Source organism: Vitis riparia, chromosome 3 (assembly GCF_004353265.1).
Source record: "Vitis riparia cultivar Riparia Gloire de Montpellier isolate 1030 chromosome 3, EGFV_Vit.rip_1.0, whole genome shotgun sequence".
NCBI lineage: Eukaryota > Viridiplantae > Streptophyta > Magnoliopsida > Vitales > Vitaceae > Vitis > Vitis riparia.
This window is the reverse complement of record NC_048433.1, coordinates 10,365,726-10,392,227: the sequence shown is the minus strand read 5'-3', so window position 1 is coordinate 10,392,227 and position 26,502 is coordinate 10,365,726. Positions and strand designations below refer to the sequence as shown.

The 26,502-nt window shown below is 38.5% G+C and overlaps 1 protein-coding gene across 2 annotated transcripts in view; it reads right to left on the bottom strand.

Annotated features, from left to right (window-relative positions):
• The window catches only part of LOC117911176 (exocyst complex component SEC6), a 43,683-nt gene that overhangs the window by 14,154 nt on the left and 3,027 nt on the right, over window positions 1-26,502 (bottom strand). For both annotated transcript variants that reach the window (XM_034825416.1, XM_034825415.1), the window contains exons 5-16: window positions 26,379-26,469; window positions 25,792-25,881; window positions 25,616-25,695; window positions 24,737-24,829; window positions 23,312-23,338; window positions 10,931-11,038; window positions 10,608-10,746; window positions 10,469-10,513; window positions 1,909-1,964; window positions 1,268-1,376; window positions 570-710; window positions 303-482 (exon numbers count right to left, since the gene is read on the bottom strand). In XM_034825416.1, the coding sequence (XP_034681307.1) occupies window positions 303-482; window positions 570-710; window positions 1,268-1,376; window positions 1,909-1,964; window positions 10,469-10,513; window positions 10,608-10,746; window positions 10,931-11,038; window positions 23,312-23,338; window positions 24,737-24,829; window positions 25,616-25,695; window positions 25,792-25,881; window positions 26,379-26,469 (1,159 nt within the window). The remainder of the gene's footprint in view (window positions 1-302; window positions 483-569; window positions 711-1,267; window positions 1,377-1,908; window positions 1,965-10,468; window positions 10,514-10,607; window positions 10,747-10,930; window positions 11,039-23,311; window positions 23,339-24,736; window positions 24,830-25,615; window positions 25,696-25,791; window positions 25,882-26,378; window positions 26,470-26,502) is intronic.

Here is a 26,502-nt window from a genome sequence, read left to right as displayed (position 1 = left end):
TTTAGCCCTTCTTTTTTCTTGGTTGTGCCTTTTGGCGGTCAATGTATACTTCTTGCATACTTTCAGATCACTCTTTTGGTGCCTCCTTTTAATATATACTCTTCATTACCTATATATAAAAACCAAAAAAAAAAAGGTAATGAAACTGTAACAAAGGGACCCAATGTAAACGTGAATATGTGGAAAAGCAAGATAGCACCCTACCAGCAGAAACAATATTTCCTAAGTTTCAGTTGTAAAAGGCATTTAGCATAATACATCTGATTTTTAGTATAACCAAACAACTGTGAAGCTGAATCTACCTGAATGACAGCCAAAGCAATTCTGTATAGCATGACATCAGTGCTATTCTCCCGAACAATTTGCACCTGCTCTCCTAGGATCCTAAATAAGTCAACAGCAGCTGGTGTATATAGCTTTCCATCTTCTGTTTTCTTTGGCGGTTGTACTTTATCAGCCTCCAGGATATTTAAATACCATTTCTAGAGAGCAGAATCAGGGAGTGATCTTAGCAATATGATAAGCTTATAGAATAGTAGTACAGTATCATCTATTATAGTATTCATTACCTTTGTTGTGGCTTGCATTCTTTCAACATATGAATTCATGAGAGGATCCATAGCACCACTCTCAGAACAAACTTGAGCTAAAGAATCATCAACACCAAGCCCAATTAGATTATCTTGGTATTCAACAACCCAACCAGTTACCTAGGTGCAAGAAACACAAATTATAAACAAAAAATTATGATGATAAAAGGGAAAAAAGCTAAAAAACAAGAACAAACAGTGATAAAAGTTCTATGATAAGGTAAACCCCAACTCATGAAAACAGAAAGCTCAAATGCAAAAACCGCTCTCATAGGTAATAGAGTAATCTTAGGCTAAACAAGAGGAGGTTCAGGTTATTTCAGTCCACAAGCCATATCTGAAACCCAAACTACAATATTACCATTGTTGCATGACCACATATTGCATCTATCAACTTGGAAACATTCATGCTATTGCTGCTATATAGAATTAATATACATGCCTACCTATCTTCTAAAAAATGGCCATATGAACATAAGCAGATGTGATCCAACCCCATAATATTAACAATATCCTTATTAATAAAAAATATATTTACATACATAAAAAAAACTAGAGCAAAAAGATAAAAAGAAAAAAATACATTCAAAATCTCTAAATTCATCAGTTAATTTGACAATATCACTATTAATAATAAATATATTTGAATAAATAAAAAAACAGAACAAAAGGAATACCTTCAAAATCTCTATATTTGTCAGTTGATTTGCTCGGTCACTGAGCAGCCTGAGCATCTGAATGAACCTCTCAGTATAAAGATTTACCATCAGTTGGAATATTTCATATCTGCAAACAAGAAAGATTGAATTTGAACAAACAAAACATTTTCGTGGATGAAAATCTTCACAACACACAGATGCACACAAATGCATGAAACAAATGAGCAGCACCAATATAAAAGAAATGTTGTGGTGTCCAGTTCTGAGCTGGACACATGATTGGAAAATCTAGGCCTCCAAGAAGCAAAAAGGATGATTTCCCTTGCAAAATACTGAATCCTCCTCAACCAGTGAAAAATAATTTAAATCTCTGATAAAAAAGTATCAGAAGCTAAACCAGACCCTCCAAGAACACTGTAGGAGAGAATTTCCCGAGCAACTTAGAGGATCATGCACTACACAATAGAAGCATGAGCTTGTCTCATCACCAATTCAAAAGAATAAAATATAGAAAAGATAGAAGGATAAAAATGAAATTAACGAGCAAAAGATTCTTCTAACCTCAGAACAGAAATCATAAAGAAAATTGGATACGTGGCTAAAGATAGGTGTAAAACCAGAAGAAGTCAGAACAAAGCATATTTCGGTAAGGACCAAACCTTGGGGGAAAACAAGGAGCCACATAGTCATAAATATCTCCAAGCTCTTCTCCAATCTAAAAGTCAAAACAATCAAACCAGAGGCATCATTTGCAGGAGAAAAGGGCTTCTGAATAGAAAGGACCTATTAAAGTTTAAAACTAGCAGCATTAAGAAAATTTTAGAAAAAGGAAACACCCCTTGCATTTGAGTTTTGAGATGAGCAGGAAAAAAACACAATAGATAGATAAATGTATTTTCCATTGATTTTGATTTCACGTAATGGTAGATACAAAGAAGGATGAGCATTCCTTCCAAGATCTACAACTGCTGATCAAAGAGTAGAAATGTATATTGCCCCACAAAAACTAAAACCATCTACACAGACTATAGGCAGAAAAAGCAATCTACACACACTACAAAAGCTCCATCAATTCACGGAGGAAAAAAGTCTCCAAATTAGCCTACAAGGCCACCAATAATGCTAGTATCTTCACCTCAATAGCAGAACCCACTCTGGCAGGTAGAGTAAGCTCCCAGTATTACTGCATGAATTAATTGTCTAATTTAATCTACTTCACATTAAGACATACTTAAGATTCCTTGTTTTGCAAATACATCCAGATGTTAAATCAGCTATTAGTAAAACTACTAAATATATTAGCAACTATTGAAGTGCTACCTCACTTTCTCGAAAAATAAGTAGCATACTAGTTCTCTTTAGATGGTTGTGATCATCTGAAAATAAGGACGAACCCTTTCTTCGTCGATTGAAAAAATATATTAACAGCTAAAATCAAGGAGTAAAACTAGAAAAACTAAGGGGAATAAGTTGCCTATACAAATATCACAAACTATGACATTTTGGACAAAGGAATACAGTAAAATTTAGCATTTACAAAAGGGTAGTAAAGGTAATAATTATAAATCCTGATCTAGAGTGTTAGTGGAGTAAGTAACTTGGAAGTCTCGAATAAGATCTATGAGGTTTAGTCAGGATGCCAAAGCATTTTAGATTTTCATTATTCAAATTGGCATGTAGTACCACTGATTTTGTGGTCCATCAAATTTCTATGGAAATCGAAGTTCCAATGCAGGGAAACATGTGTAACAATAAGAAGCTAGTGATAAGGGAACCCCTTAGCATAGAAGCAATGTGAAGACAGTGTAGGGGCCAGCAACATATCAATGGTCCATTGCTAACCGTAAAACAAAGATAGCAAATAAATTCTTGATATCCTTGGGATATAGCTTCACAAGTACATCAATGCAACATCTTGACAACAAAGTTGTTACACCACCAATTTACATGCAAATTGTAGATGCTTTTAATCACCTGATACCATGAGGACTCACACTTCGAAGGGCTCATACTTGGGTGTACATTCAATCAAAATGCTTACATTGACAGCTGAAATGTTAGATGCTATTATCAAATATATTATTCTGAACTCAGCCTTCCACCTTAAGAGTTTAACACACTCAAATCAGCTAAGTAGTTGTTATCGTGTAAAGGAGATTTCTTGTGTTAAGGTTTCATTTTTATCAGAAGCTTGCCAGAACATTCCTATTAATTAAAAAGATCAAGAAGAATAAGTCATCCCATAACATATAAATCATATCAAAACATTGAGAGAACAAAATTCCTAAAAGAGAAGTAATACAAACATAAGGAAGATTACAAAAAATAAAAAGGTGGAACAAACAATAATTACCACTTGAGGGGGAAAAAAATTCCTCCACCAACTTTTCCTGCATAGAACACATCTTCTATTGCTGATACTTCAGAAAGGCTTCCAGTTCGAAAGCATATTATTGGTATTCACTTTCTTGTAAGACCAGCCATGAGGAAGCTGACTCTAGGGGGCTTGGGTTTTTCAGAAGAGTTTGACCGACAACAAAGAGGACAGCCTATCCTTCGTGGAGAGAGGAAGGATTTGAAGAAAAAGATCTTGACCTGTGCAAGACCTGACCCTTAGTCTGGGGCAGAGGAGACCATGCTTTCAAAGGAGGGAGAGGACTGTAATAAATCCACAATCTCCTGTTTATTGAGATTTCTACAAAGACGGTGAACATAGGATAATTGTGGGAGAAGTAAAACTATGAGATCGAGAAGTTGCTCCACAAAATAGCAAAAAGGAAAAAGAAAAAAACAGAGAAAGACTGGCAGACCAGCTGATTATCCCAGCAAGGGTGCTTATAGAATCTAATTTTGGATCATAGCCAAACAGTGAATCTAATAAGAGGAAGACTAGCTTTAAACCTCATCAATATTTCTCAGCATCAAAACAAATTATGGATACAACAATGGAAGAGAGTGCGAGAGAGTCTAAGAGCGAGGGAGCGAGAGAGATTGCCAGCGATGGGAGTGCGCGTCGTGCGGAAAATAGGAGGAAGAGGAAGATGAGCAAGTTCGGGGTAGAATCCAAGACATTTGAATTGCAAATGGTGGAAAGGGGAGGAAAAACCCTAATCATAACGGAAAGTAAGAATGGGGTATCGTCTTGGGTGCGATTGGGGATGGATAGCGTAGGGCTTTTCATGGAAGGCCTATTGCAGTGCATTGAGGATGAGAAGATAGGAAGTTGGGAAAAGGGATGGAAGGAGAAGGGGCGAAGCTTCTCTCTCGTGCGTGCTTATAACAGGGCGGGTTGCTTTTTGCGGCTAGGGGTCGTCGATGTGGAGTTGAAGAGATACAGTATTTGTATCCCGAAGGGCAAAGGGGTCAAAGGGGGTTGGACGGCGATGGTGGAGGCTATTCGCCAGATGGATATCTTTGCTGGCAAAAAGGTTCAACAAGAAGAAGAGAGGACAGTGGGAAGGCCGCGGTCGGAAATGGTGAAGGGAAGGACATTTGTGGACACGGTGAAGGGTTGGGGGAATATGGAGACCAATACCCATAGAGTGGAGGTGGATCGGGAGGAGCTAAACAGAAACATCAGCAGGCTGGAGCATTGCTTGATCGGAAATTGGAACCTAGCAAAACAAAAGAGGAAGACCTGGAAAATTTGGGTTGGGAAATGGCAAAGGCATGGGGATTGAAAGGCAAAATGGGGATTGCGAGTATGGGAAGAGGACGTGTTCTAATGGAATTCGAGTTCGCGGAAGAAGCAAGAAGGGTTTACTCCTCTGGTCATAAGGCGGTGGGGGGAGTTCAAGTGGATCTAGAGCGATGGAATCCAAGATCGGGGTGTATGGAAGAAGGTGAGGTAAGAAGGGAAGTGTGGGTGAGAATAGTGGGACTACCAATTTCGCTATGGGTTCCGTCGGTGTTGAGAAGGGTGGGAGACGCTTGCGGCGGGTTTCTTGATGTTGACCCAAAGACGGAGAGAATGGAGGATCTGCAGTGGGCGAGGATTCTGATCAGATCGGACAGCGAGAACATCCCTGGTTCGCTGGTGATAGGGGTTGAAGGGATGCCTTACTCCCTATCTCTATGGTGGGAGATGGTTCCGTCATTAAGGCTGGAAGAGGGATGGAAGCGCGACCTGTGGGATCGGTCCAGAGGAGAGGGTAGGGGTGATGAAGTCCCATGCGCCGGGCCGAGAGTGGAGGAGATGGCGTGCGCGGGGTTCGAGGCGCAGCATCAGTCAGTGGATGGGACGGGTCGTCTGACGCAGGATGTGGGCTCTGCAGCTTTAGGTTCACAGCTGCATGCGGGCTTACGGGGGTCCGGTTCGTATGCTGGGCCCGTGGGCCCAAGCCGGGAGAAGGACTGGGCTTGTGGGCTCTCTTTAATAACAGGCTGTGAAGATCCAAAGGGGGATCAGAATGGGCCGCATACAATTAAAAGTTTGGGGCGGGTTGCTGACGCTGGGCTAGGCCAACACCAAAAGGGGAAAAACACCATATTCCAGCCTTCTTTAGTGGATGATGGGCCCCTCTTAAAAACCTTTTCTTCTGGGTCCAACGGTAATAATAAAGACGACAATATGGACTGCGAGTTCATTAGATGCAGAGAGGAAGAAACGGAGAGAAAACAGCAGACGGACCTAATGTATCAGAGAGCAAAAAGGATGTTAGAGGAAGAAGCAGTGAGGTATGTCTTAGATGTAAATATGGGGGGTCTCAGGGCTCAAGGGTCTTCTTCCTCTAACTCTTTTTGTTTTGGTCGGTCTCCGGAAAGGGAGGGTTACGACCATTCTGGGGTTCGAAGGGAGGGGGTTTTGCTTGGAAGTGAGTCACAAAGACCAAATGAAGTAGAACTGCTAGGGAGAAGGGATGGCTGTTGGGATTAGGTTGAGGTCAACAGTGTTGACCCTCTGGAAAGAAGTTTGGGGTGGAATGCAGATCAGACGGAGTCCCAAGAGGGTAGAAAGGAAGAGCACCTGAACTGGGAGGAGAGCAGTCTGATTAAATTCAGTTATTTCTTAGGTTTTTCTATGGAAGGCCTGGAGAAGGAAATTCTGAGTTTCCTGGGCAAAATCAGAAAAAGGAAGGAAAAGATTGTAGGTAAAGGTCTATTGGAGTCTTCAAGGTTTGAAAGGGAGCTTAAGAGATTGGAGTGCTCTATTAACTATGAGGGGGATTCTAAGAAGAAAGGCCCTATTCAGGGTAGAGGGTACCAGAATGCAAGTATCCAATGACTTTAAAAATTTTGAGTTGGAATGTGAGGGGTGTGAATGATAGTTCCAAGAGGAGAATTATCAAATCAGTTATCAGAAAACAAAAGGTGGATTTATTTTGTATTCAAGAGACGAAGGTGCAAGTGATGACTGAAATGGTGGTGAGGAGCTTAGGGCCGGGGAGACTTCTTGATTGGAAGGTTTTGAATGCTATGGGAACGGCAGGAGGTGTTTTGATTTGTTGGGACAAACGATCGTTGGAGATGGTGGGGGTGGAAGAGGGCCAATTTTCCATCTCCTGCAGATTCAGGAATGAGGGAGATGGTGCAATCTGGGTCTTCACGGGGGTTTATGGGCCTTTTTCCAGAGAAGATAGGGAATGTTTATGGGAGGAGCTTGGGGCAATCAGAGGGATATGGGGGGAGCCGTGGTGTTTAGGAGGAGATTTCAATACAACGCTGTACCAAGTTGAAAGAAGTAGAATTGGGAGGATTACTTCAACTATGAGGAGTTTTGCCCAGATTATAGATGACCTAGGGCTTGTTGATATCCCTTTGCAAGGGGGTTCTTTCATTTGGAGCGGGGGGATTAATAATCAATCGCGGGCCAGGCTGGATAGATTCCTAGCGACTCCTAGTTGGCTAGACCAATTCAGTAGGGTTCATCAAAGAAGACTGCCTCGCCCAACATCGGATCATTTCCCGATTCTGCTAAAGGGTGGAGGGATAAGGAGAGGCCCGTCCCCTTTCAAATTCGAAAATATGTGGCTCAAAGCCGAAGGGTTCAAAGAGCTGATAGAGGGGTGGTGGCAAGGGATAGAGGTTAGAGGCAGGCCGAGCTACAAATTAGCGACTAAGATGAAGGGGTTGAAACATAGGTTAAAAATATGGAATAAGGAGGTTTTTGGAAGATTAGAGAAAAACAAAGCTGAAGCTCTTCAGCAAGTGGAGCGGTGGGATTCAGTGGAAGAAGAGAGAACCTAACAGAGGAGGAGCTGGGCCACAAAAAGGAAGCTAAGGAGAGTTATGCAAAGTGGGTGTCGATGGAAGAAGTGCATTGGAGACAGCTATCAAGGGAAATATGGTTAAGGGAAGGGGATAGGAACACGGGGTTCTTTCACCACATGGCCAATGCCCGTAGGAGAGTCAATGTCATGGCTAAAATTAAGATAAATGGGGTGAGGTTCACAGAGGAACAAGATATGAGGGAAGGTATAGCAAATGCGTATCAGCAGCTACTATCGGAAAATTCGGGGTGGAAGGTGGACATAGGAGGTCTCTTAATGAAACAGATCAGCACCTCAGAAGCGAATGGCATTGAGAATCCATTTTCTGAGACTGAAATCCATGCAGCATTAATGGGGATGAATGGGGACAAAGTCCCGAGCCCGGACGGATTCACAGTGGCTTTTTGGCAAAGCTGTTGGGAGGTTGTCAAGGAGGACATCTTGGGTTTCTTCAAGGAGTTCCATGAACAGAACTCATTCACTAAGAGTCTGAATCATACATTTTTGGTACTGCTGCCGAAGAAAGGGGGGGTGGAGGACTTAGGTGACTACAGGCCAATCAGTTTGATTGGGGGTTTATATAAATTATTGGCTAAGGTGCTGGCCAATAGGCTCAAAAAAGTCATAGGAAAGGTGATTTCTCCTGATCAGAATGCTTTCATCAAAGGGAGACAAATCCTTGACGGTTCCTTAATCGCAAATGAGGCAATAGATTCTTGGCAAAAAAGGGGAGAGAAAGGTATAATTTGTAAATTGGACATTGAGAAGGCGTATGATAGCATCAATTGGCATTTCTTACTAAAGGTCATGCAAAAGATGGGGTTTGGACCAAAATGGATAGGATGGATGTGGAGCTGTATCTCCACTGTCAAGTACTTAGTGCTGGTCAACGGAGTTCCAGCGGGGTTCTTTTCAAGTACAAAAGGATTAAGGCAAGGGGACCCTCTTTCCCCCTACTTATTTCTCATGGGAATGGAAGTACTAAGTGTGCTCATCACAAGGGCTGCTGAAGGGGGCTTCATCCAAGGCTGCAGGATATGGAGAGGAAGAGAGCAGGCCGTCAATATTACTCATCTCCTGTTTGCGGATGATACAATTGTTTTTTGCGAGGCAAAGAAAGAGGCGTTATTGCATTTGAGCTGGATCCTCTTTTGGTTTGAAGCAGCCTCGGGTTTGAAGATTAATTTGGACAAAAGTATGGTAATCCCGGTAGGGGAGGTGGAAGGGGTTCTTGATATGGCGGCTGAAATTGGGTGTAGGGTGGGGCAGCTGCCTACTGTTTATTTGGGGCTGCCCCTTGGGGCGCCAAATAGGGCCTCTTACGTATGGGATGGGGTGGAGGAGAGAATGAGGCGAAAGCTTGCTCTTTGGAAACGTCAATATTTATCCAAAGGAGGGAGAATTACTCTTATAAAGAGTACGCTGTCTAGCATACCTTTGTATCAAATGTCGGTATTCCGTATGCCTAAGACAGTGACAAGAAGGATTGAAAAGCTTCAAATAGACTTTTTGTGGGGTGGAGCCAATGGAGGGAACAAGGTTCATTTAGTCCAATGGGAGATGGTGTGTGCGGATAAAGGAAAAGGTGGATTGGGTCTAAGGAAACTTGCTGTCTTGAACAAAGCTCTCCTTGGTAAATGGATTTGGAGATATGCGCGTGCTAAGGAGGAGCTTTGGAAAAAAGTGATTGAGGCCAAGTATGGGCAAGAAGAGTTCGGGTGGAGGACAAGGAAAGCAAACGGGGTGTATGGAGTTGGAACTTGGAAGGAGATTTTGAAGGAGTCCACTTGGTGTTGGGAAAATATGGTTTTCAAGGTGGGAAAAGGCAACAGAATAAGGTTTTGGACTGACCGATGGTGCGGTAACATTGTGCTGTCCCAAGGCTTCCCAAATCTCTTCTCCATGGCTGCCCATAGAAATGTCACAGTGGAGGAGTGCTGGGACCAGAATGTGGGTCAAGGAGGGTGGAATATAAGGCTGTTAAGGGACTTTAATGATTGGGAGTTGGGCTTGGTGGACAATCTCTTAATTGTGTTGAGGGATTATAAAGTAAACTCGGAAGATGATTCGGTATATTGGAAGAAAGGCGAGGGCGGACTGTTTAAAGTTAAGAATGCTTATAACGTGTTGACAAATACCCAAGGAGTGGATTTTCCTCATAGCAATGTTTGGGTGGACAAGGTTCCAACCAAAATTGCTTTCTTTGCTTGGGAAGCTACTTGGGGGAAGGTCCTCACTTTGGATAGGCTCCAGAGAAGAGGGTGGCATTTACCTAATCGGTGTTTTTTGTGTGGATGCGAAGAGGAAACAATCAATCATATACTAATACATTGTACAGTGACAAAAGGGTTGTGGAACATCATTCTTGCGTTGTGTGGTGTACAGTGGGTCTTTCCAAATTCTGTAAAGGAGGTCCTTAGTAGTTGGAAAGGTTCTTTTGTGGGGAGAAAAAGGAAAAAAGTGTGGAAATCAATCCCGTTATTCATTTTCTGGTCTATATGGAAGGAAAGGAATAGGCTAGCCTTTAAGGGGGGAGTATTGGATTATCAGAAATTAAAAACTTCGTTTGTATACAATGTATGGGGGTGGGCTAAAGTGTACATGGTTATGGAGTCGAATTCCCTATTAGGTTTCTTGGAGTGGTTAGCCTCCAAATAGGGTTTGGGTCGTGTTGTTTTTTTTTTGTTAAGGGGGTGGTAGTCTCGTATACTTCCTGTATGCCTTGAGGCTTCTTTGCCTCTCTTATATATGTTCTGCTTACTTATCAAAAAAAAAAAAATTTCTCAGCATCAAAGTCAAGCCATTTAAGTCAAAACATGTCACCTTTTGAAGCTTTCTACTCTTCTTTGTCTTTTCTATAAATGACTTAGTAATTCTCAAGGAAAACATCAAACTCCATCAAGCCGAAGCCAAGTCATATAAGGTTCCTAGATATGCAAATCCCTAAAGTCTAACAGAAAGAAATCAAACAAAGATATCTTAGGGGACTATGGAGATTAGTTCTTCATACCATTCTAGCTTCCTCCAAAGCAGCTTTTAGATCCTCAAAAACAAGCTGATGCATGAATTAATGTTAGAATAAAATACATAAGACAAAGTCAAACTGTTTCAATTCCATTCTCATATAGTAGGTAATATGAAATGTTCACCTCTGTCAAAAGCTTATTAAACCTTTGCTCAACTGTCTTCCTTATTTGCTCATAACACTTATCCTTATAGTCTTTCCCTTGGATCTTCAACTTCTGTTGTGTCAAGTTCCTCGAAGAAGCTGTTGCAGTTGTAGATTTTCTGCAGAGAATAAGGATTCAATCAACATCATGTAATGCATTGCATCCCCTTCAAGGACAGTTAAGTATAAAACATGTCAGGACAGATGTATGGAATCCCAATGTCCAGATCAGAATGGGGAGAGATAATCAACATCAAGTGGAGAGATACTAATCAATCTTGGAAATCAGTTCAAGGTAGCTACTTTGCAGTTCTACGAGGATTTGCAATTGATGCCATGGTCCCTCCTCCCTCAGCCTCGGCTGCTTCCTCAGCAAGTTGTTGATCAAGGATTTCTTGCATTTCAACAACCCTACAAAGAGAAAACAAAGAAAAAAAAAACTATGTTCAAACTAAAGTTGAGTAAACTGAACCATGTGGTCAAACATAATAACATGCAGTGATCTATTGCACAACATATCAAATTATTAAAGATAGTGAAAGGACATATTTCTTGAACAAAGATAAGAGTTATAAGGATAAGATGGAGAATCTTAGGATCACTGTCAAGGTTACCTTACAGGCTCCCAGATTTAAAAGATCTACTTGTCCAAGAGATTTTGTTTGGGTGCTAATATGAGATTCGGTAGTCAACTAAATAAAACTCTTTCATCTTAATGGTAACAGGTTGCTCAAGTGTCTTGGTCCTCAGGCACACAATCCTAGAGCAGTTTAGTTTCAGGATCCAGTACTAGAAGATGTACCTAAGTGCCCTGATGGCAGAACAAAATATATATTTCTCGGGAATGAAAGTTACCTTGGATCAACCATCTTGTCAATATCTCAACTGTTAGAAGAATATGCCAAGAAATCGGTAATTATTTTTTCTACATTGATATCTGATTTCTCCTACCATATTTTTCCTGTCTTGTAAAAGTTGACCCATGATTCTTGTACCAAGAATCCAGGTAAATTCCATATAGGACCCTTGCAATCAGGTTGCCTGATTTTAGGGATTTTTTCTTATAGGTAGCCTAATTTAAGGGATCCCATCTGTCATTCTTTGTATATATTTATTGTAAATCAAAATATAAAAAAATATGGGAGATTATTTTTCAGCATGGTATCTGAGCCAGAAGTTTGACTCTGCCAAGATCCACAGAGCCTTCATTGCTGTAGCTTGTTCCCCTTTTTTTACCCAGCCTTTATTGTTGGTTCCTTAGTTCCCAGTATAATTCCCTCATGGTCATCTCCTATTTACTCTGAAAAAAAAACACCAGAAACCTTGTTGTTTTTTCCCTAAAATGTCTTAAACTAGTGAAAATACACCATCCTCTCAAATAACCCTACCCTTCAATCCCTCCTCTACACTCTAAACCTTACCACTTTTATCTACCCATCATAATGACAGCCCTACACTCCAAATCACCACTCAAAAACTCAATGGCCAGAATTTCCTACAATGGTCCCAATCAGCCAAACTTTCATTAAAAGTAAAGGGAGGAAGGACAATATCACAGGTGCCAAATCAGAACCTGCCTCCACCGATACACAATATGAATTATGGGAGGAGGAAAATTCCATGATCATGTCTTGGCTACTACACTCCATGTAGCCGGAGATTAGCCAAACATACTTGTTTCTCTCCACCACCAAAGAGATTTGGGATGCCATCAGTCAAACTTATTCCAAGATTGGAATAACAGCACAAGTATATAAGTTGAAGTGCCAAATTCATGCTACAAAGCAAGGATGTTGCTCTGTCACTGAATATTACAATAAATTGTGAAACCTATGGCTAGAATTAGATCATCACCAGCACATAGAAATGGTAGTTGTTAAAGACACTACTAGATTGAAGAAGATAATGGAGCAAGAGAGAGTATTTGAATTCTTGGCTGGTCTTAATCCTGAATTAGACCAAGTAAGAGTACAAATATTGGAGAAAGAACCTCTTCCATCCATCCGAGAGGTTTATGCCTATGTGATTGGGCAAGAAAGTCAAGTTGTGATGCTAGGAGGCTATACTGCTGGAAATTCCAAGTCAATGGGATCCAAAGTATAAGGAAGAAAACCAGATGATAAAGATTCGCTTTGAAGTAATTATTGTCACAAACCAAGACATACACGTGAATCTCGCTGGAAACTTCATGACAAGCCTCAGTTAGGAAGTAAAGGGGGAAGCAATAGAGGAGGAAAACCTGTCACAAGATCTGGACAGGCAGCATAAAGCTGCCACCATTGACCTTTTTCATGAAAATATCCCTACCACTGAACAAGAGCCTATTTTACTCAACAAGGAGCATTATGAAAAGCTGAAAATACTTCTCAACCAGCTTGACACACGTGCTGAAATTCCCATTGCAAAAACAGCCTCATGCTCTTTCGACCAAACAGGTAATATCAAAGCTTTAAGTGCCTCCAATGATTGTTTATCAAGCATTTGGATCATTGATTCTGGTGCTACTGACCATATGACCAGTCACTCCAATTTTTTTTTCCAATTATATGATACTTTCCGGTAGGCCAAACATGAAGGTTGCTGATGGCACTTTTTCTTCCATAATTGGTCAAGGCATAGCCTCCATCACTCCTTTGACCTCGCAAAATGTGTTACATGTTCCAAACTTGTCTTATAATCTCTTGTCCGTCAGCAAAATCACTAAAGATTTGGATTGCTTTGTAACATTTACCCCTTCCCATTATGTTTTTCAAGACCAGATAACGAGGATGATTGGGCATGGTGAGAGGAAAGGTGGACTCTACTACCTCAATACACATTGGAAGATTAGTGATTCTATCCCACAAGCTTTTATTACCACCAACAATCCCTCAAAAGTTGATCAAATATGGCTATGGCACAAATGGTTGGGACACCCACCTTTCTTCATCTTGGAAAAAATGTTTCCCACATTGTTTGGCAAAGCTAAATCCCATGATTTTCATTGTGAGGTCTGTCAGCTTGCAACACCATCATGTGCCCTTTCCAATAAGAAATAAAAAAGAAACATTTCCCTTTAGTTTAATACATACTAATGTTTGGGGACCCTCTAGAATTCTAAACATTTCAGGTTCTAGATGGTTTGCTACCTTCATTGATGACTGCACTCGTACCACTTGGTTTTATCTCCTAAAATCCAAATAAGAAGTTACTTCCATTTTCACGATATTCCAGAAATTCGTTTGTACCCAATTTAGCACCAAAATCCATACCTTAAGGTCAAATAATGGGAACGAATACTTCGACCATAATCTTACCACCTATCTCCAAAATGAAGGTATTGTGCATCAATCTTCATGTGTAGATACACCACAACAAAATGGGGTAACAGAAAGAAAAAACAGACATCTCTTCGAAGTTACGAGGTCTTTATTTCTTCAAATGAGTGTTCCAAAGACATTGGGGGGAAGCCGTTTTGACTGCTACATTTTTAATAAATCGAATGCCTTCTCGAGTCTCATACTTTAAATTCCCTATTGATGTACTTTCAAAGTCTTTTCCTAACTTTGAGGGTATTGGAACACTTTCTCCAAAAATATTTGGGTGTGTATCTTTCATTCACATTCCCAAACAATCTAGAGACAAACTTCAACCAAGAGCTCTTAGGTGTGTCTTCCTTGGACATTCTTCCAATCAAAAGGGATATAAGTGCTACCATCCACCCACAAAAAGGTCATATATCACCATGGATGTTCCCTTTTTTGAGAGCCAACCATATTTCACACACACTTATCTTTAGGGGGAGATTGGAGGAATAGAAGATAAGCTGTCAGGAATTTTTCCTAGGAATGGTGAGAATGGTGGGGGTGTCCTTCCACAACTGGTTAATATGCCAAATGTTTCTACCTCAAACACATCAAGTTCCCCCATTGTCCAAGATGTTTCAGCCCCAGAACTTTCAGATTCAGCAGCCCCAGAATTTTCAGATTCTACACCAACAGTCCCTGTTGTTCCAAATGTTCCAGCCTTGGAATCATCTAATGAATCAGCTAGTGAACATAAGAAATTCCAGCAAACTCCCAATGAAAAGCTAATTGTAGAAAATTTGCCCACTGAAATTCCAGCCAATGAACTTAAGATTCAGCTCAAAGAAAGGGAACACATGCTGCCAGCAAACACCTCCAAACTAAAAGTGTATTCGAGGAAGGGAAAATCTACAACATCCTCTCATATCCCATCATCCAACCTTGAATCAGGTAATGAAAATACTAATTCTAGTGTCTATAATGATTTGTATTGGCCCATTGCATCGAGGAAAGGCACTAGAAAATGCACTCAGCACCCTATTTCAAATTTTACCTCATTGCATCGTTTATCATCTACATACCGAGCCTTTATTATCCAAATGTCTTCTGTTGAAATTCCAAATACAATCCAAGAGGCACTTAGAGATGAGAACTGGAGGAAAGTAATTAATGAGGAGATGCAAGCCTTGAAAAAAAATAAGACTTGGGATATGGTTGAGCTTTCCAAAGGAAGAAAACAGTAGGTTGTAAGTGGATTTTCACAATAAAATATAAGGCTGATGAGACAATAGAAAGGTACAAGACTAGATTGGCAGCTAAGGGATTCACCCAAACTTATGGCATTGACTACCAAGAGACCTTTGCACCAGTGGCAAAAATGAACACTATGCGTATTCTATTGTCTTTAGCTGCTGATCTTGATTGGCCCTTCCAGCAATTTGATGTGAAGAATGCTTTCTTACATGGCGACTTAGAAGAAGAGGCATACACAGACACTCCACCGGGGTTTGGTGCCAAGGCTTGGAAGAACAAAGTCTACAAGCTTAAGAATCTCTTTATGGAATTAAACAATCTCCAAGAGCATGATTTGGGAGATTTACAAATCAATGATAAGAATGAACTACCATCAAAGCCAAGGAGACCACACATTGTTTATCAAACATAACTCCTCTGGTAAGTTGACTTTGCATTGATAGTTTATGTCGATGACATTATTGTTACTGGAAATGATAAGGGGGAAATTCAAAGGCTTAAAACTTATTTGTCTAATGAATTTGAGATCAAGGATCTAGGGAGTCTAAAATATTTTCTCGAGATTGAAGTGGCACATTCAAAAGGGGGAATACTTATTTCCCAATAGAAATATATTCTCGATTTGCTAAGGGAGACAGGGATGCTAAGATGCAAACCAACAAAGACTTTGATTGAACAAAATCATAAATTAGGAGGAAAAATAGAGCATAATCTGGTAGACCACGGCCACTATCAAAGATTGGTGGGGAAATTAATTTATTCATCTCACACTCGACCAGACATTGCATATATTATAGGTGTGGTAAGCCAATTCATGCATTCACCACATGAATCTCACATGGAGGCAATATATAAAATCCTATGTTACCTAAAGTCTACACCAAGCAAGAGAATCCTATTTCAGAAGATAGGAAATATGGAATTGGAAGCTTACAGTGATGTTGATTGGGCTAGATCAATTGTCAATAGAAGGTTAACTTCTAGATATTGAACCTTCTTAAGAGGAAATCCAAGGCCCGTTTGGGAACTTTTTTTTAGAACTATTTTTTATTCTTTATAACAAAAAAAAGAATGACTGTTTTTTGTTTTTTGTTCTTAAGAACAGGGAATATGGTGTTTTCAAATAACATCTTTTAGTTATTTTATGTTGTTTTCATTTGTTTTCTAAGAGCTGTTTTCAGAAATAATCATACAAACATGTAAAATGATTAAAAATAAAACACAAGGTATAAAAATTATTTTTAAAACATATTTAAAAATATTAAAAACAGGTCAAAAATATTTTAGCTTTCCACACAAACTTTTGTTCTACAAAAATCAAAGAACAATTTTTAAAAACCGTTTTCAAAAACTATTTTTTAGAATTGTTTTCAAAAACGGTTACCAAACAAGCCCCTAGTTACTTACAAAAGTACCCTATTCAAATCTTGAGGCATTGTACCCAATATCAATGGTGACTAGATCTAGCGCAGAAGCTGAGTTTAAGGCCATGGCCCAAGGGATTTGTGAACTACTCTAGATATTTATCATTCTTATCGACCTTGGCATCACTTTGAAAGGACCCATGAGGTTATATTGTGATAACCAAGCTGCTATAAATATAGCTCATAACCCTGTTCATCATGATCAAACCAAGCATGTGGAGATAGATCAACATTTCATCAAAGAAAAACTTAATAATGGGTTGATTTGCACTGCGTATGTCCCCTCTTCTAAATAGATGGCAGATATACTAACAAAAGGTTTACCAAGTTCAACTTTTTATACAATCTTAGACAAACTAGAAAATATTTCGCACCAACTTGAATGGGGGGTGTTAGAAGAATAGGCCAAAAAATCAGTAATTATTTTTTCTCCATATATATCTAATTTCTCCTACCATATTTTTCCTTTCTTGTAAAAGCTGACCCATGATTCTTGTACCAAGAATCTAGGTAAATTCCATATAGGACCCTTGCAATCAGACTGCTTGATTTTAGGGATTTTTTTTATAAGTAGCCTAATTTAAGGGATCTCATCAGTCATTCTTTGTATATATGTATTGTAAATCATAATGTAAAAAATATGGGAGATTATTTTTTATCATCAACTGTCATCTCTCTTTCTCTCTCTTTTCTTAAACCCTATTAAGGTTGTTAATAGACTAAAAAACTGTAATGGGGGCTTTCATTGTTCCAAGGAGGGAGGAAATGCATGAAGAAGCTTCAATTAGCTTAATTGATATTTGGTTTGAAGGCTCAAATCCAATGAGGAGTTAGGCATCAGTAAAACATTTCCAAGGAAAAATGGTCCTAACAGGATTCAACAATCAAGAGTAAATACTGCCTTTTTTAAGAATAGATGTGATAGACAAATGCGTGTCCTTGGCAAGGTACTTTTCAAGGTGTGGTTCCTCTCTCAACAAGGTCCATCAAAAGTAGACACATGACTACATTTGTTAGATTTGCCTTGTATTTGGTGATAGATCCTTTTTTCTCTTTTGGGATTTCAAGCTTGAGGGATCTACTTATTGCTAGGCTTTACTCATTTGTGCATGACTACTTTTTGAAATCTCCTTTTTTCTTTCCAAGCAAAGATCAATATATTAAAAGCGCCTAACAAAGGGGCGCACGAAGCACCGACATGGTGCCAAAAGGCCAAACACAGCTAAGGGCTACACAAAAACAACACCCATGCCTTACTTAGAGCTCAACCAATCAATAAAACAACTCATGGACAATGAGCAATTTCCTACGTACACTCTAACCCACTCCAAAAAGTTGTACATAAATTGATTTTTTGATTGCTTGATCCACTTTTTTAGAATTTTCAAATTTTCACTTGTTTCTCTCCTTCCATAAGGTCCAAAATAAGCACAAACAAGTTGCTCTCCAAGCTTTCTTCTTCTTCCCAACAAGGATCCTTTTGAGCTAAGAAGAAGATCTCTAACCAAGTAGGACTACTTTTTGAAATCTTGAATTTTGAAGGAACATTTTAGATCAAGAAATCAAAAATCCATTAACTTTTCTAATGTATTTGCAAAGTTTTAGCCAAGTTTTAGCCATCCGGTTCCTTCAACATATGATATTCTAAAGCCCAATCTTGATCAGATGCTTCTTGTGAATGGGCATTAGCAGGCCTATAAGAGATTGCAAAATTAGGACTATTCAAACTTTCAAAGGGAGTTGTTATTGGGCCAACTTTTGAAGCCAAGATACTTGCTTTACTTGAGAGTCTCAAATTTGCGAGATAGTTGAATATCGCCAATGTACAACGGGTTTAGTGATACTTTTACCCTAGGTGACTACCTGTGGAGAGGGTCTTAAAGATAAGATAACTAGACGCGGAGGACTGTGGAACCAAGTAGGGAATTCACTTGCCCTTTCTCATGGAAACTCAAACAACAAAACCCTAAGGGAATACCTTTTTTTTTTTTAATAAATAAAGAAGAATATGTATTAAAAAAAGGCGCCAAAAGAGCAACCCAAGACATACAAGATAGATACACCTACCCCCAACCAAATAGCTCAAACAAAAAAAATGCTACAAAAAAGGAGGTAGCACCACAACCCCACCCTCAACGAGAGCCCACTCAATTGATGAAACTAACTAGCATCGAGGGACCATCATTTATAAACATCTTAGTCTCCGACCAAAGAAAGAAAACAAATGAGGCTTTTAGCCATGGGATAGAGAGTACATCTTCAAAAGAAATTCCATTTCTTACCTTCTAAATTGTCCAAAAGATGTATCAAGGGTCTGCTCTCCAAACTTTCCTACGATTTTTGCACACAAAAAAACCATGCAAAGCAAACAAAGTCTCTCTAATCAATGAGGAAAGCACCCAGAACACCCTAAAAAAAGCAAAGAGCATCTCTCATAAAACCCTTGTCCACGGTAGAGAAGGAAGTGATCTATGGATTTTTCATCCAAATGGCATAGATAACATCTATTCACTAAGGACTATCCTCTTTTCTGAATTTGATCCAAGCTTAGAGCTTTTCCCCACATTGCCTTCCAAACAAAGAAGCTCACTTTAGGCTGCACCCAAGAATTCCAAATGATTTTCTTGGAACAAGAAATCAAAATGCCCGACTCTAAGGCATTGTAGAAAGACTTGATTGTGAAATTGTTGCTCTTAGTCTCTGTCTAAAGCACCATGTCCTCCTCATCCCTAAGCATTCTCTTCCCATGCATACACAATAAAAATCTTTCCACTTCATCCACCTCCCAATCACTAAAAGTTCTAGTGAATCTAGGGTTCCAACTCCCTCTTCAATTGAGGAGTTCCAAACATCCTCCACCCACTCCTCCTTGGAAACAACCAAGGCAAACAAGAGGAATGAAAGACACACACAAAGGTATAATCACCACTTATCCCTCCAAAATTTCAGCCTCTTCCCATTACCCACCAAGAAAGAAAGTTTGTGCTTGACAAGGTCCCAATCCTTCCTTATCGCTTTCCATAACCCAACCCCAAACCCCTCCCTCACTTCCCGAGAACACCACTCTCTTTCTTCCCCACACTTCCTACTGATTACTTGATTCCAAAAGGCCCCCTTCTCATTTGAAAAACGCCTACACCACTTGTCAAGGAGAGCCTTATTGATAGTAAAGAGACATTTAATCCCTAATCCCCTTATCCTTTTGTCTAAGCAAACAATCACCCACCTTACTAGATAAGGTTTCTGCTTAAGAACCCTACCCACAAAAAGTCCCTCTACCTCAATCCAAATTATCTCATTTTTATCCAAATTAATTCTTAACCCAAAATGGCCTCAAACCACAAAAGAAACTAACATAAATAGGTCATCTAATCCTAGGAGGCGTCATAAAAAACCAAGCATATCATCAATAAATAAAAAATAAGATACCAGAATCCTTTCACCACCCCTATCCCTCATCTGACAACTTGACAAAAAACCTCTAGCTACTACTTTCTTAAAGAGACAACTAAGTGCCTTCATTGCAATCACAAATAAATAGGGCGAAAAGGGATCCCCTACCTCAGTCCTCTAGAGCTTTGGCAGAAGCCTGAAGGGGTGCCATTGACCAAAACCGAGAACCCAACATTGGATATGCACCACTTCATCCACTCAATCCATTTTTGTCCAAAACCCCAGTTTTCCATAACCGAAAGCAAAAAGGACCAATCAACATAATCATAAGCCTTCTTTATATCACGTTTGCAAAGAATCACACAATCCTTGTTTTTCAAAATAGAATCAATAGCTTCATTAGCAATAAGAATTGCATCCAAAATTTGTCTTCCCTCAACAAAGGCATTTTTGGCCTTGGAAATCACCTTTGCTACCACCACTTTTAACCTATTGGCTAGTACCTTAGCCAACCACTTATATAGCCCTCTTACCAAGGTAAGCAACTTAAAATCCCTCCAGATCTTCAACACCCCCTTTCTTTGGAATTAAAACTAGAAAAGTTGCATTCAAGCTCTTAACAAAATGACCATGGTTATGAAACTCCTTGAAGAAACACATCACCTCATCTTTCACAAACTCCCAAGAAAACCACCAAAAGGCCATAGAAAACCCATCTGGGCCTAGCGTTTTTATCCCTAATAAAACCCGAAAGGGCATCAAAAACCTCTCCATTGAAAGAGGCTCCTCCAACCATGTAGCCTCCTGAGCCTCTAACTCTTCAAACGACAACCTGTTTAAACTGGGACTCTACTCCTCTGAATCTGTGAGAAGGCTTTAAAAAGGCACTAACCACTCCTTCCTTGATTTCATTCTCCTTTGCAAACCAAGTTCCATTAATCCTAATTTTGGCTAACAAATTCCTCCTTTTATAAGTGTCAACCATCTTGTGGAGAAATCTAACATTTCTATCCCCCTCCTTCAACCACACTCCCCAAATTTCTACCTCCAAGAAATTTCTTCTAAAAGGACCCATTTTTTTAAGTCCTCCCTTGCATCCTTTCTTTCTTCCTCCTCCTCTACAGACAGGACATTTCACCTCTCCTTTATATCCCAAAAGGCCACTTAGTTCAAAGCCAAAGCCTTCTGGACTTCAATCTTACCAAAAGCTTCTCTATTCCAAACTCTTCTCTTACCAGAAGAGGCACCTCTTCTCTTGTTGACTTCAAGACCTTCATACCCCCTTAAGCGTTGGTGATTTGTTTCCTTATAGTGGGAAGCTAAACACTTTTCAGTTATGCATACTGTTGTTTCTCTTTTACGTTTACTCATGGACATTTTCCTAAAAGCTTTTCTATTATGCGGACTTTTGTTTCTCGTTTACTTGTACTGAAGGATATTTTCCTAAAAGCTTTTCTATCATGTAGACTTTCGGTTCTCATTTACTAGTTTGTTAGAGAGAGTGCATGTCATATTCATAAAAATGGAAGTCACCAATGGGTAAACACTAGTTCCTGGAGGGTATATAAGAGAGGAGTCCAAGGGGTGAACTGCAGTGCATGGGGAGTATGCAAGAGCTTGAAGGTAGGCCTGCAAAAGGAAAATGATCTAATAAAAATGGAAAAAGTGAAATACCTGTTATGAAGCAGAAACAAAACTACAGAAAGTGAGATCAGACCACCCTAGAACAAAAAAGTCTATCAAATAAAGTTCAGAAAGAAACATTCCCATCTCCCAACAACAACAAGGTTTAAATAAATAAGGATATAGACAGATCTATCTTTCAGATTTGAAATATTATTCTTTCTTTACCCTTGATGACCCTTCTGCTCTGCCCCTTCCAAAATCATGAAAACAGAAATAAGGGAGTCACTCTCCATACTTGTCCCTTTACCTTTTCCATAAACTTCCCATGCTAACTAGCAATAGCTTCCTTAATCAAATTAAGAAGCACCACTGCACATCAAATAGAGTAAGGTCCAAAGCTCTCAATACACCAGTCAAGGTAAACCTTCCAACAAAGCCAGAATCTCTAACTCGATGGTCAAATCCTCTCTTGCAAGTCTGAAAGAAACTCTCGACACTCTATTGTTATAATCTCCCCATACACCTCTAAATCCTGGTCGACTTGTATTTCCCAAAGAACACTCATCAAAGTTAGCTTCACTAATCCTACAGGAGATGAAGCGACTGTTGAGTTTTTTACCCCTCAATGGACTTCCAAAACACTTCAGACACAAACCCATAGAGAAAAAAATAAATCAAGTCCCAAAGAGCCTCTTTGGATCTTTATATTTCCTTAAAATATTCTAGCGTTCATCTCCCTCCAAATTGTCCATGTCAAGGTGCAACAAACAACCCACCAAAAAAATCAACCAAGTAGGAAAACCCCCACTGCTGCTAAATGAGACAATCATCATATCTGTTGATACTTTTAGGGTGAATATAGACTATCCCAGTAAATCTTGACAACTTCTGACAAAATCCCAAAGCAATAAGGCAACGAAGGAAGAGCTCATCAATTGACTCACCACCGTTCGACTACATAATATGATCTCGGCTATGTCCTTTATAAGGCCTTCTCACCTATGACTAATTGGTTTTGACCTTCTTATTATCCACTTTCCATGCAAAGCCCATCACTCTAGGTGGGGCAGAGTTCCAAATTAAACCACATGGAAAGGAAAGATTCAGGTGGTGCAATTTTAGAGAGAGCAAAGAAGAAGGAATTAACAAAAAGCAAGCCAAAGGAGGTGAAAGACCAACCCATCACATTTGAGGATGAAGCTGATAAGTATACATGGGTCAAAGAGGAGAAAATAAGTCCTAGCTCCTCAGTAAGAGAAGGGCTCTAAAATTGAAGAAACATGAAAGTCTCTAGTTCTCAAACCTGAAAAGATTGGGAAATTGAGCACAAAGAGGTTGATCAACCCCACCAAATATCTTCCAAAAATCCATTTTTGCACCATCACTAACTGAAAAAACTAGTAAAACAAGAAAAATAAACGAAACAACAACAACCTTCCAAGGGAAATAGCACATCACTAAATATCCATCACCAGTATCTTATTTTGATTAAACAAATCAAACAAGAACTATACCTCAAACATGCATGACTAAAAAACTTGTTTAATAAAAACTCTAGGAATAAATATCTAAATCAACTATACCCCCTTTTTGAGATATGGGTGGCAGGAGGCTAAAATCGTTTTTACCCCCTTAAATCAAAAGCAACAAATTCATTGCTATCAATTAGTAAAAATATGCAAAAATGTGCGTCAGCAACATACCTCAAAGCACGAACCAGAGTTTGTGGACTGCAAAAAAAGAAAAAAGAAAAAATATACATGTGTTATACTTAGAAATTTATAATAATAGCAAAAAAATAAAAAATAAAAAATATACATGTGTTATACTTAGAAATTTATAATACAAATGCTTCAACAAAGGGGCTAAGCCAAAATCTCACACCATTTCAGCCAAAATTTTACACCATCTCAAACTAACAAACAAGAATTATAGTAAAGCCCCTATAAAATAATACTTATGACCTAGAGAAACTATTGTCTTAGCAGGGTTGATTTATCAATAAGTGAATAATTTACTAATTTATCGATGAATGAATATTTTTATTAATTTAGAGAGTATCATGTTAATACATGGCTTACTTATCAAAATAAATAAATAAAAAAAATACATTGCTTATAAATCCAAAAATAATGAATGTGATTAAAAGATAATATATGGAAGCCTAAGAGGCTTAAAAAAAAAAAAAAAAGAGATGCCTATTAATTGTAGAAGATAGAAGAAATTTACTTATCAAAAAAAAAAAAAAAAAAAAAAAAGGAAGATATAAGAAATTTAATGCCCTAGAGGATAAAGAGGTTTCAATTAACCAATCTTTCCAAGAAAGTCATAAATTGAGAAAAATAGAAGTTCTAAAAAGTTACTCAATATTATATTGTGAATTTTTGCCTGCTATTTTTTTATATAATTCAACAATTATTAATTTATATTTCCTTGAGCCTTTAAGGATTTGCATTAAAAAAAAAAAAAAAAAAATTATCTTATGCATTTAATGAGATTATTAATTTAGTATATTAGCTCGAGTTAAGATCAAAATATTTTATTTTTAAGCAAGGTTATTAATTTATCAAACATTTATTTATCGAAGTTTTACAATACTCCAATGTTGCATGGGTATGGGTATGAGTGTCGGATGTGGGTGTATGTCTTAAGTGTCTAATCCATCACAAATCAAATTTTAGGATACGAGGACTCAGTTAAAAAGGATCCAAAAAGGGGCACAACTACTGGAATACAACATAATACAAGAAAAGTCAATCAAAAATAAATTGGAGGTGAAGATATTCCTTTTTAAAAGCTCTCGTATTTTCCCTCTAATCCTCTTTTTCCTCTTATTCCTAAATATTCTTATAAAAAATCACTTTTTAGCTAACTCTCCTTTTTCTCTAATGCAAATAAAAGCATATCAATGAAAAAATCACATAGCCACAACCGAAGTATAATAGGAGTGTCTAACAAGCATCACATACCTACACTCATGTCATTTCATGTTGATAGAGGTACATTGTTTAAATTGAAGGATCACCATAGTTGTACTCAATTTAGTCCTAGGTAATCCAAAAAAATGTTTTTATATATGTCTTCGATGATGGAAACCCCTACACTCCAAGAAATAAAAATAAACATACCTTTCTTTAGAAAGTTTATAGAAGTTCGAAATATGACCCCATAACGTCTTCTCAAATGTCTCCCAGGTTCGATCTACATCTTCAAAATATTCCCTGTGTATATTCAGCATTTCAATCTCAAATCATAAGAACAAAGCACACAGACATCAACTATCCTTTGTGTTGTGTATTCATCATTACATCCAAACCTGTTAACCATTTTTCAACACTATCAAGGACTGATAAACAGTAATTTGCCAAAATCAATATTCTCACCACTCAGTTCCATTACAACAGAAGCAGAATCAAAATTATGTATCAACTGAATAAGTAAATAATACTTGAATTAATTGGTTAAAAAGGGTGAAATAATCCTCATATTTGTGAATTTAACTCTTCCCATGTTTTTGCTTGAAGAGTAATCATTTTTAACATAAATATCCTTTACCATTTCAAGTATTTACAGGTAGGTTTTAAAAGGAAGGGTTATTTTTACAAGAAAAGAATAAGGGCCTTTTTGTCGAAATGAGGCCAAAAAAGGATAGAGGGCTAAATCCAAAATTGGGTTTTCAATGACCCTTTTAATCAAATAACCCTTAATACCTCATTCAAATGACAATTAGGAGTTCTAACTGTTAAAAACTTCATTATGGTAAGTAACTTGGTTAACACCACAGCCAGGATGAGCCACGCTGACCCAGCTGTACAATCAAATTCCAATCCAGGTGCTACAAGTTGGATATTGTTATTACACAGATACATGAACCGAAAATACAAGTTTATTCCTGATCCTATTGATTTATTAGATCAAATAAAAGCACAACAACAGGATTTCTGGCTACACTAAATTTACTCTTAGAATGATCAATGACACAGTGAACTTGAGTAGAGGATACAGACCTCAGTCTGCCAACTTCTTCCTTGTGAGATGCTGCAGCTGCTAAAGCAAACCTCCGTTTTCCATCCAGAGCTGTCAACCTCTATAACAATTAAGCATGAAACAAGAAAAATCAAACTATGATGCACTGTGATTCATTCAACTAAAAACTGACTAAGATGACTAAAATTATGTATACCTCATACGTGTTGATGAGTTCTTTATCATCACTCAAAGAATCCCGAGCCTCGGATGCTTCAACAGAAATTGACATCATGCCTTCCACGTCCTGTAAAAGATTAAGAAGATAACTAGATAGTCACTATGCAGCATTAATAGAAGATAGCGAGGTCAAAAAGTGATAAGTTTCAAGGCTATAAAAAGTGGTGATAGAAGCCTGTTTCACTTAAATAACCATCAAAGTTAAACAACAGAAAACAGTACTCCCATTCCTCTACAGGAATAGGCTGAATCAAGTCCAACCAAGCTCTTCTGCCCCACATTAATGGTCATTGGGCTTATAGCTTCTGGCAGCATTTTAGGATGCCGCATTTGTTCTGTTACCTTGGATAGGTAGAAAAGAAAAAGGGGGAAAATAAATGACACACAGACAAAGAGAAAGAAAAAAGAGGACATATTATTTAGTGGACTGCAAGCTGCAGCTGAACAATAACATGTGCATATATATAGAGGCAAGAACTTATGTATGTTTGTGTGTGCGTAAGCAAGAAACATATGATGATAAAGAAAAAGTTGATGAAAACAAAGCTCAGACATTGCATTCACCTTCAGTGTGGTATTTAAGTTATTCCTCACATTGCTAAGGAGCTTTATTTGGTCATGATTTTCAATTAAGTTTTGGCACTCTTGACATAGCCTGAGGCAAAAGCAAGTAAACACATTAGTCCTT